Below are 12,394 nucleotides of genomic sequence, written 5' to 3'. Positions count from 1 at the left end.
GTGTAGCCCACCCGTATATTATATACCACTTCCTTGACACTACTCTTGCACCTATTTTACACCGCTTGAGACATCTTAGTGCTTACACACATTAAACAATTGCTTGTTTTATGTTGTACTAACCTGTGCTTAATTTGTAAAATGTTATGGTGTCGGGACCAAAGTTTTGCTTAGCAGCCCGTTGCCGGCGCTACAGATATCAGTGATGTCAAAAACAAATACTTAATAGATTTGATTCCACCTGATGCCCCTTTCATCCACAAAGAGACACTCCCTGCCCCTTTATCTGAATCCTGCAGGTTGTTTTTAATCCCTGATTTGTCGCTTTGTCACTGTTTTCCCAGCTTTGTCTTCCTCTTTCGCCCCCTTTTTGTGTTTTTCTCTCTCTTGCTCCAGAGGCAAGTCTAAATGGGGAAAAATAAAATGAGTTCCTGTGGGCCCCCCCTGCAACCACCGGCTCAAATTAAGCACTGGTCTTAGCCTACTCTTACGTAGACGTGTCATAGACCTACATAAGAACAAGAAGTATAAACTTGGGCATGGCATGGTCAGCTCAACTATCAGCCGCTGTCAATCACTGCTACTTGCTTGACTTATGATTTTTCCAGGTGCAGTTGTAATTGTGTTATGAAAAAATGTTGCGTCTGCCAATTTCAACCTTAGCTTATAACGAAGTTTCACATCAAAGTAGAACTTTCTTAGAATGTCCCGTGCTATAGATCTGTTGTTTTGCATCTCCGATTGTAATTACTGCAAGTGCATCCCTGCTAAACCAACATCCCATTGTTGTTTTATTATGACTGGGTTTCAAAAGTTGGGTGCTCCTCAAATAATGTTGAATTCTACTGAGTGTTTCACTTCTGCTGATAGGTTTAGAAAACTTCTAAAACAGGAATTCTAATATTTGAAAACACTTGGCAATCTTTTACACGCCCTGGCACGACATGGCAGGTAAGTCACTCCAGAGCATCTACCGGCATACTGAATGGCAGTTTTTTATTTTTTTTTCTTCATAAGGTTGGGCTCCCATTTATACAACCTGCTTTACATGCTTCCTTAGCATTGAATTGTTGAAAGTCATTGGGGCATCTCTTGCGTCTGTCGAGGAATAACTCCTATGAGGTGTCATATGCAGGAGATGCCTTTGAATATTCTAAAGATGTCCATTGTGGAGGATGCAGTTAGTGTTCTGGGATGGTTTAGTGCATAGACAGGCTTGGATCAAGACTAGCTCTTGACTCTTGTGTGTGAATACAGGGTACTGTTACATAACACCATTGTCTTAACTTGCTTTTATACCTTGACGTGTAACATATTCATTAAGTAATTCCTCCTTGTGTCTCTCAGGGTAGATGAGGTGAACTGGTCACACTGGAATCAGAACCTGGGGATCATAAACGAGGATCCTGGAAAGAATGAGACCTATCAGTATTACGGTATCTCGCAGACTGTGGGCCGACTGAGGAGAGGTATGATTGGCTGAGAGCATCATGTGATCATTTTGCAGCTTCCGGCCGTGTGCTTAGTTCTGGAAGATATCCACCTGTTATCGCAACTGTACATCATACGTCAATCATAACTATGTTAGTTGTTTCAAGAGATTGAGACATCTTATGTTCAGCTATGTTATTGTTAAGATGCATCAACGTCGAAGCAGATACGTTTTCTCCGTATGATTTAATCAAAATATGACCGGTTCAAGTTACAAGATTAGAATTTGTTTGAAAAGTCCTGCTAGAGCTATGTTGCTGCATATGCAGCCCCTTTATATCTGAGCTCTCCCCCTGCAAAGCTAGAATCCTAAAACACGTTTTCTATAGTAGCATCATAGCTTCAACAGATGGCTGACATCATACCTAGTGCAGCACACAGAGACAGAACTTAACCATTATCTTCTGGGCGCTGTATCCCATGATCATCTCGAACGTGCCAGGGTGAAGACCCGCTTCTCATCGGATCCCCACTTTGAGAGTCCCATTGTAGTTGCTGTTACAGAATCCACATCTCTCCTTTTTATGGGATCTGCTGCACACTTACTGAAGTCAGCGGTGCCAGCAAAACCCTAAATGGTTCTTGACATCCTTTTGTAAAGGACGTCTGGGGCGATACTACTAGGACCCTGGGAGGGAGTGAAGACACCAGCAGTAGCAATACTCACTTGGTTTCAAATAGTGGTGGGATTGAGAGGAGAAGTTTAAAGGAAACAGATCTTTATTAATATACAGGTGTAACGCATAGCTGCGGTGAACCCGCTTTGTACCCTAGGTGATGCTCGGTGCCTTAAGAGGGCTCCTTGTCTTCCATGGTGTTTACTCAGCTGGTCTCATTTCACGACTGTGTAATACAAAAGCACAGAGGGACAACATCTGAGACTGCCTTGCATGCTTACAGGAAGGTGTAACAGGTCCTTCACAATTCTCTTCTTTTCATGACAGAGTACATAATGCTCAGCTACTCGAATCACTCCCCTTCAGTGTTTTTAGGTTCTTTGCTACTTAAAAGGGGGGATGCCCTGACATCTTTGGCACTTAAAAAAGGCACTCAAGTGGCGGTTTCTATTTTTTTATTTTTTTTTAATTTTTTTTTTACATAAAAACACATTTAGTGAAAACAGTGTGTGAAATTTGGCTATGTCTTTATCCTTCTTGAATATAACTAAAACACTTTGCCAATCTCCAGCTGTTTAGGTTGCTCGGATTTTTTTATAGCTCCCAGAGGCACTCTAGAAACACTTCGACACACCTCGCTGAAATGGCAATGATGGTTCACCCCTCCCCTCCTGCCCTCAGCTCAGCCTTCGTTTGCCTCTCCTCCCCCCTACCTCCCCCACCCACACATCCAATGCCTTTTCCCTTGGGGCAATTAAATCAAGATTGCCTTGGGGAAACACGATATACTCATTTGCAGATCAGCAAGAACGCAGGAGAAAAAATGTTTCTGCACTTTTGCACAACTATCCAGTTGGGTGACTACTGTCTTATACTGTATAGTTCTCTCTTTTACGTAACATAACATGTATTTGTGAAGTGCACGTTAACCCAAGGGTATATTGGCGCTGAATAAGTGTTTATTGATACTCAAATCAGTGGTACTCATTTTATCGACCTCAGAAGGATAAAAGGCTGAGTGGACCTGCCGGGATTTGAACCTGTGACCATGAGATCAAACACAGGCCCCTACAGTGGACACATTGGTCCAAGCCACCATACCTGGTTTGTGAATTCAGTGCAAATATGAGTCTGTTTGTAAATATGTGCATGAATGAATTATTCTGGCACGTGGCGTGCTTGGGGTGATTAGGTGTTTTGGCCGTCCAGAATCTATGCACTACATTGAAGCACTCTTTAGTAAAACTGCATGCAAGAAAAAAACAGGCCAATTGACTACATTATCGTAAAATACTTTACTATAAAAAATGTTAGGTTTCCGGGTAGAGAAATCCATTCTGTTACACTGACAGATAATATGGGAGAAGTGTCTTTCGCACTCGATTTGCACATGTACCCCAGCAGTGGAGGGCCTAAGTGTTCACCTTGCTCACCTCTGGCCTCCTAGGAACACCCTGTTCTCTCCCATACATCTTAAGGCTACAGAAATGCCGCCATATTTGCTGATTTTTCAGTTCCAGAAATGCCATTTGTGAGTTGAAATGTGGAACCTTGTTTGTATGAACCAGGATCTGCTGTTGGTGCCATGAATGACAACGTTTGCGCATTCTAGATCAACTTCTGCAAGATGCAAACAATTATGCGCTTCTGGCCCACAGATACTACAGCAAATGCAGTCTTTAAAGCTTCGATTTACTCTTGAATGTTGCAGATATATTTCCTATTTCTGTTGTCTGTTCTGGGCAGTGGTATTTATTTGTAGTTCTTTCTTAATTTGTCTAGATCCTGTCCAGATAGAGCTGTCATATACAATGCTGCGCATTTTCTCAAGTAGGAAAGATTAATACATGCCTTATCTTTACCTATATGCAGATCGCTGGTCGAGTGTGGTCCCGCGTGCTGTGGAACAGCACAAGAACCCCCATTCAGATGAGGTGGTGGTATCACTTGATCAAATGAGACCCTCCAGCACTGCCTATCCACGGCAGGGATACCCTCAGAACTGGAAGAAGGACGAAACCCACATCTAGCAGGCAGCACAGGGGGACATTAAAAAGGGAAGGCCATAAACTTCAAAGCTCCATGATGTCTCTGCTTTCGATGCACAGACCACTCCTTGGTGCGGCATTGCATTTTTGCACATTACTAGATGACCGGAACAAGAGCCTCTTTATATTTTTAACCAAACACACATGGATAGTTTTTACTGTTTTGCATCCAATTTTCAGGAGCATTCAAGGTCTGGTGATAGCTTTGACTCATGCATCGGTCCCTCACGAGTCTTAGGCCCAGTGCCTGGGAGTGGATGTAGCCTTAATCTGAACCTCTCTTGTGATTGTGCTTCGTGGAGAACATAGACAAAATGTGGATTTGTAAGTGATCTTCAGACCACGGATCATCTACTTCTGGACAGTCAATTAGCCACAATATGGGGAATCTGTCTGGGAGCTAGAGCACATTGAGAAAAGTGACATTGATCTTTTCCGGGTCTGAAAATTACAAAGGCCCCATGCCATGCAAAGGATTGAACACTTTCCTACGACATCATTTTTTTTGGATTCATTTGTGTGCTGAAGTCAATGGAAGGAACCTGATCATTCCCAACCCAGCACTGCCAGATTCTGATCACTGGTGCTCCACTTCCTAGTACTTGTTTTTTTTACTTTGTTACAATTAAGGTATCGTAGATGTTTACATGTTGGGAGCAAAAAGCCATTTCTCTTGAACTGTAGCCACCTGTGCTTATCTCATCAAACTTCGGTATGTTACGCTTTGTTGTTACATTATGTAAGTCTTCTAGAGTCCCCTGCAATCTATGGATTTGTTCAACTATTTTTTTTATGCAATTTTCTGTAAACAGCTTGTGATTATATTGCTTAGATTTTTAATATCATATTTGCTCTCTTAGGCAATCTAGAAACCCTCTGACACACCTCCCTGAAATGGCAATGATGGTTCATCTGCTGCCCCAACTTTACCTGCGTTTGCCTCTTCCTCCAGCTACCTCCCCCACCCGCCGATCCAATGCCTTGCCCCTTTTGGCAATTAAATCAGGATTGCTATGAAAGAAACACAGGTTACTTATTTGCAGACCAGCAAGAACGCAGGAGAAAAATATTACATTCTTTCTGCAGTTATATTGTTGTTTTGCATTCTATCATATTTTATTTAATGAAAAGACACATTGCTGTGCAATACATATGTGTAGGCTTTTCTGCCAAGCATTATCAGTATACTGTTGTTTATTTTTATAAGCATGCAACAGCTTTTAATAAGACACCTCATGTAAACAAATATTTTGCAGGACCAATGGCAAAAATATACATCTCGCACAAAAACAAAAGACACAATTTTAGTTTTTGGTAGACAATGCGGTTTTAATATTTTAATAAAGTGAACTTTTGAATATTTGTTTCTATAAACATTGATGGCTTGTCCCCTGTTTTGTGATTTTATTCATGATATTAAGGTGTTTTTAATGTCATTGATGCAAAATCCATCGATTGTGACAATTGTGTCTAAATTCACAGCCAGAATACATTGATCTGACCCTCTGACACAAACTACAGCCCATTAAATTCGTTTGCAGAATTTGCAAATTTTTTAGCCATCAACATTTTAATTCATACACATAATATGCAGAATAAGTGATCTGTGCTGGAAAAACACAGGGTGAGACACTGAGGAAAGACAAAACAAATGTTTTGCTTTTGCACATTGAACTGCCATAGACATGGAGACAATACTGCATCTGAGATGGCACTTTGTAGAATTTCACAAAATTCCAGTTATATCTATTAGTATATACAAGTACAATAAGCCAACTCAAGCACTCTGCATAACAGAATGTAAAACAGAAATCGTAAAACTGGAAAGCTTTTTGCGGAAAACAACATTCCACCGGAAAAAAAGAATATTCTTTGTTAGTGTTCAAGTGTTCCACCACTGTCTGTGTGAAGTCCAATGAAGAAGGGTGAAGTATATATCTCGTGTAACGAATCTGTTTAATCTGTCTTTGTTTAAAAAATAATTGTGTTGTCCAAAAGTATGTCCACATTTAATTTGAGAGGCCCCAGAAAATTTGCACTGTACAGCTGTTGATTTATTGCTCTCTAAAACCTTTTGAGAATGTGTACCAAAGTCTTTTAACTTTATTCCTATATACTGCCCCTCGCTGTCATATTTGCGAGGGGTTGATTTCTAACTGGTCTTGTACCTTCTGGTCGAATGTGAACGGTACGAGGGTAGGGAAGGGAACATTGCTATTTAAGTGCCTGAAAACAACCATCAGCTTTTAGTAATGGAAATTCATAAATAATAAGAATATTGTTGTGTCCCTTGCAGCTACTAGTACTTCCGTTTCTAACTCTGGTTCCTGAAAGAGTGTGACTTACCTTTGCTTTCATAGTCCGCAACCTGCATGCCAAAAAGTAAAATCTTTACAGACAAAAAAAAAATCTATTGAATCTGGCGGCACCTGATTTGCACTCAAAGTACAGTTCTGATACTGTGGTTGTCATATAACAGCTGATGTGTTAAATAATAAGATGCCTTTGTGGATATAAACAGTACTCTAAAAAATACTCTACAAAGTTGTAATTTTACATCTACAGTGAAAAGAAGTTTAATTTCCAGAGGTCCAGCTTTCATTTTCTGCTAATACACATATGTTTTTCTGAATCTTATATGTAGTTTTCTATAGATGATAACATCAAAAGCAATTTTTTTTTCTGACTTCATTCTTTGTTTCTTCATCATTCTTATACCACGGTCATGCCTTATGTACATAGGTACTGTCATAGGATGAGTTGAAGGGAGAAATTATGCATGATATAACAAACTATTGACGGTTGATTGCTCCCACAGCTCTAAATGTTAAAGTCTGAATAGAGAGTAAAATTGTTATGAAGAAACTTTATATGCAAGTGTTAGTGTTTGGGGAAAGTGTCACATTTGTGATAAAATGGTCCACATTTGCATTTCTTTCATATGTATTGGCAAAGTTCTGTTCATTCAGTAATTTCACTCATTTATTGTATTGGAGAAAACAACATCTGACTTTCTTCAGACTGATACAAATTGTTGTCTATCCTTATATGCAGAAAAAGGGAACACTCCCAAAGAGAAAGAGGTTTGGCAGAGCCTCTTTGAGTCACTGATGTCATAAAATGTACACATTTGTTAGACTGAATTTTTCAAGACAAATATATACACAAATTGTGGATAAAAACAATTTTATGGACAACAGTTTATTCAAATTATTTAACAATATGAATTGTTTTTTAATATTCAAAGTTCGCTCTATTTCAGGTAATAAAATGTATTTCTTGTAGATTATGTTGAAAGTAAAAAAAGAGTATTTATTACTGTTACATGAGTCATAAGTTAAAACTTATTTTTGATTCTTCAAGTTGAAAGCAGCGTTACGATGCTTCCAAATAATATATGACCTAATTTATAAGATAACAAAACAAGAATTTTGTATTCTCTAATTTGACAGGTTGTGATGTTTCATCTGTCTTTAAAACATAATAATGAAACTTCATAATAGAATGAATATTTTTATGAAACACAATTTTCCTTCCATCTCTGTGCATGTGTGATTTTCATCAAATTTGGAAATGTTTTTTCTGTATTTTTTTAACTTGAATTATTCAACAATTCATTATCTAAGACCGAGATGACAGTGCTGGTGGCAATGCATTCATATTTTTTTTTAAAAATCAAGGTGCCTAAAAGTGATTTTCTTATTGTTTGCATTTGTTGGGAAAAATGCAGTTTTATTTGAAGGAATCCATATTTTAAGAAATACTAATTGTAGTTAGTGTAATTTAGTTTATAGGTCAAGGCTCATGTTTTTCTCTTTGGACACTAGAACACCCTCATGATATATAAAACCATACCACAAACATTCGTTTGTTACGTGCATTCATTTTATTTTTCTAAACAGTGCCATTCATACTATGTATTTTAGGAAGGATCAGTCACTTAAATATTTCATTTGGCCACACGTTAGGAATATGTTCACAGCAGAAAGAAAATAAACACAATTAACATATATCCTGATTGAATGTCTATTTCACTTACTTTTCTTGCAGTGGCAAAATACATCAACTGTTTCTGTCATAAAAGTGGTTTAATCTCCTAATTACTGTGTGGCGTGAGCTTGCGGTCTCAAAATAGCACAAATAACTCCTCATCTTTGTAGGTAACTCAGTGCTTAATGACGAATGACACAATTTTCAATCTAGTACAAGAGCACAGACAATCCATGTATAAGGGGCAAACACATCCCTAACACATATTGAACTAAAATAAAATATGTAGATGAGAGAATTGGGAGGACCTGATGGAATTTTTAAATCTGTCTTTTGGTACAACAGGAGAGGGGGCAAGAACCCCATCTTGCACACAGAATCAGAATGAACCAGCACCTGAGCATTGGGTGGAACCTGTAAGGCTGGCTCCTACTCTCAGGAGAGGAAATCACTTTCAGGTGACAGTCCTTAGAAATATACACCAAACATTGGTGTCATATATCTAGATAAATAACAAATGTCAATCAGACAATGTTAATTATCCTGAAAGTCTAAGCACATTTTGCTGTTATTTCAGTGAGGATGCTTTAAATGGTTTCTCTGCTAGGGTGCTTACAGATACTTGTATGGCAGGGTCAATTTAGATAAAGTATAGAAATGTTTTAGCTCATAGGATGAGAACTTGTATCACCCTTCCTTTCCATGACTGCGGTGAACTAAAGGTGTATCTAAAGGTGTGGCTCTGTGGAGTATTACTTCTTTCTGTTGCTTGAGGAGGTGGGCCTCTGGCTGGAGTCATGTATGTAAATGTGAATATCATCTTGGGACTTTCAAAAGTCCATGTAAAGCCTGACAGTCAGATTGCCAACATCTTGAATTTTTCTTGGGTCAACCAATGTTATGAGTGACAAAGCGAAAAATAAAAAATGTATGAAAACTACATCTTTATTGTATTATCTCGAGGTCAAGAAAAGACATAAGCATGTGTCACACTGCTAATTGCACTGTTTCTCTTCAGAGAGCCGGCCGGCAGTGCCCCTGGGCTGCAGATATTAAACACATGGCAGTATTACAAAAAAGGTTTATCTTACCAATAGTTAAATAAATCATGGTGCTAAATGTGCTGCTTTTACCCAATCTCTAATTTGAGCTTTAGTTTCACAAAAACATGAAATATTCTCAAAACCCTGTGGTCTGATATCAAAACCTGACTGTCAACCTAGGACGCCAGTGGCTAAAGGGAGGTCAACACAAACTAGTCAGTGGTGTACGAGGGCTGACCCAAAGCGGCTTTCTAATTGCCATATGTGGTGTGGTTATTGTACTAACAAAGGGATACCTGACATCAAAAGCGGTGTATTGCTGCACTTAAAAATAGCCTTCACTTTACTTTAAAGTGGATATTGTGGGCCCTTGTCTGTTCCCCAAATTAATTATTAATGCTTGTGAGTCCACACAACCTCTGGGCAATCTTCATCTGCCTGCCCATTGCTGCATTTTACTACCCGATGGAGTGAGGACGTAATGAAACATTATCAGGTGTTTACACTTTCCTTGTGAAAATACTGTTCATGAAGAGGCTGCAAAACCATCCGGAGCCTAAAAAGCCTACCAACTTTGTAGCCTTCTTACTCTGATCGAAGTGTAATGATGAAAAATGGGTCCTGGTCCCTAAAAATAAGTTCAAATTCTCACCACCTGCAACCACAAAAAAATGGAAACATCCAGTGGTCTGTCAGTTACTGGGATACCGAGATAAGTGGCCTGTTGGTTTCTATGTCACGTCTTACTCTGGGCTGAAGACTTTCAGTGGTCTCCCGCGGGGATTATCGAGAGGCAGAGGTAGTTGGAGAGTGCTAATCTTTGAAAATGCAACTCCAGAAGGGCAGAATATCAGCACAAATCACTGTCCTGGCTAAAACAGACTTCCCACACAGAAGTTGCAGAGGATTAGAGTACTATCAAGTGAGAAACCTGCACTTGTTCTATTTTAACCAGGACTGCCACAATGTCAGAAAGGAGGCACTAGACTTTTGTGGGGAAAAAACTAATGATTATCCCATTGCCTTTTTCAAGGGGTACTGCTGGTTTTCCATGATGGAACTCACAGGCTCGCACTGTCACTCGGTACCTCACAGGTAACAGAAATGGGTTAGGGTTTTAGTTCCCCCTCTATGATGAATTCTTATGGTAGGTGGTTTTTCTTGGTTATCTGTGAACCCGCTTTAAAAGGGGTTTAAAATTGTTATTCCCTCCAATATCTTGTTCACTGTTTTGCAAATTGTTTTTCTCCAAATATCGGTAATTTTACACATATTTACCAGTGTGTGCATTAAAGTACTTTTCCATCTTAAATGTTCTGACTGCACAATGATTTAGTGATTTTATTTATGTTTGTGACTGCTGACATTCAGGAGGTCCTGAGGTCTTTAATATAGTCATTTATACCAGGCCCCATCCTCATTTAGCACCATGATCAAAACTTAAATCTTCAGCTGTATTTTATAGGAGATGACTGTAATGCAGGTGATGGAGCAGGGTTTTTACTTTAAAACCGAATACCTGTTTCATTTTCGCATGTTATAATTAAAAGTACTACGGATTAATTATTAACTACTAAAAATATGTCAAAGTCGTGTCTAACCAACCTTATTAACAAGAGAATTACACGTGGGAATGCTATTGCATGGCTAAAATAATAAATGAACTAAGTTGGTGAGCAAACTGACAGAAATAGATATTGCTTATGTGATGTTATTGTGTTTTGCGCTTATAATTAATATGCATTAATGGCTTTTGATGTCGCAACTGGCTAGATAAATACATACACATAAGGGTATTAGCAGGGAATAACACTGTATAATCATTACTATGCAGTAATTCTGTTTTATGTTCTATTTTCACTTAAGTTGACTAATGTGGCCTACCAGAAAATGGCTACCACCCGCAGCCTGCATTTGAGTTGATGGGAACTTTTGCAAGGAAGCTTCGCGCTGCCTGTGACCTTGCCCACTCGACAAAACTGAAAAGCCATGATCATGATGACCAATCCAGGACGGATGCCAAGAGCCCCTGAACATGAAGTTTGTTACAAATACGAAAACTGAACTTATGAACTGATGATCCCAAGACTGGGATACAAATTATGTAAAAGAGACATCCGTAGAAGTATCGAATTAGTCATGGACATCTAATTTTTCTATTCATTATTTGGGACAATCTAAGTGTGAGAAAATCTTGCACAGTATCGCAAATGTACCAAGATGACATTATTTCCGCCATTCATCTGTTCTGAACAATAAATTGTAACATTACAGAATGTAAATTTTAGTATAAATATTAGTAGACTAGAGAGGTCTAGCGCCACTTCTTCCCGAACTGATGATCCGAGGTCCCTATGCTGACGGAGAGGACGGTGACTCTACATGATGGATAGAAACTCTGATGAAATTACTGAGGACCGGTTCTGACTTAGGATCTGACATTTAGACAGAATAGGTAAATATGAGAGAAATGAATTTGCATTTAATTGGCTTTTCTTACAATTTTAGATAAATAATTCTGTTTGAATCTCTGTGTCGGGTGATTATTTTCTTGTCATGTTTATTGAATTTATTTGCATATTATTTTAAATGTTTTCGCCAGATTTATAAGCAACTAGTTGATGCCATTGACCTCAGGGTACATGCAGATTGGTTAGGTTATCAGAAAGTGTTTCCCCTTATACATGGCACGGATAAGAGTGGTAGGATGAATGTTGGTGTAATGGGCCCCACCAGCGTATGATGTCTGTGTGCGTGTGTGACTGTGAGACCACTCCGTCCGTGTAAGTAGAGGGGATTCGGAAGCTCCGATCTGCACCAGTTTCTTGGTAGCAGAATGATGGTTAACTATTGTCTTGATCTGGTGAAGTTGCGTGTATATAGGCTTGTTGACTATTGATTGATATTTGTACTAACACTGTATGTTGAAGTTGTGTTGAGTTTTATGTATTGTGAACGGCTTCTGGGACGTAGGGAGTCGGTGACAGTTCCGTAGTAGGGCAGAGGAAGTGCTGCTCTCGGAAAAAGGTTTGGATTGTTGGCCCTGTATGCAGACAGGGGAAAACGCGTGACAATTGAAGTTGCGCGTCGCATTGTCTGGGTTCGATGAGGTAGCATCACTGTGTGTTGCCATTAGAAACTTATTGTCTGTGTGAGAGAAGTGTATATGATAGCAAAGGTAATCTGTGAAGTTCTGGTCTTAGGT

At 39.1% G+C, this 12,394-nt stretch overlaps 1 protein-coding gene across 4 annotated transcripts in view; it reads left to right on the top strand.

Moving 5' to 3' along the window:
* Window positions 1-8,153, top strand: part of TRPV4 (transient receptor potential cation channel subfamily V member 4) — a 601,330-nt gene extending 593,177 nt beyond the window's left edge. For all 4 annotated transcript variants that reach the window (XM_085636146.1, XM_085636144.1, XM_085636145.1 and 1 more), the window contains exons 15-16: window positions 1,348-1,469; window positions 3,981-8,153. In XM_085636146.1, coding sequence (XP_085492272.1) covers window positions 1,348-1,469; window positions 3,981-4,138 — 280 coding nt within the window. In that variant the 3' untranslated portion in view covers window positions 4,139-8,153. The remainder of the gene's footprint in view (window positions 1-1,347; window positions 1,470-3,980) is intronic.
* The last annotated feature ends 4,241 nt before the right edge of the window (window positions 8,154-12,394 follow it).

This window comes from Triturus cristatus, chromosome 11 (genome assembly GCF_964204655.1).
Source record: "Triturus cristatus chromosome 11, aTriCri1.1, whole genome shotgun sequence".
Classification (NCBI taxonomy): Eukaryota; Metazoa; Chordata; class Amphibia; order Caudata; family Salamandridae; genus Triturus; species Triturus cristatus.
The sequence above is the reverse complement of the archived record's forward strand: the minus strand, read 5'-3'. Positions and strand labels throughout refer to the sequence as shown.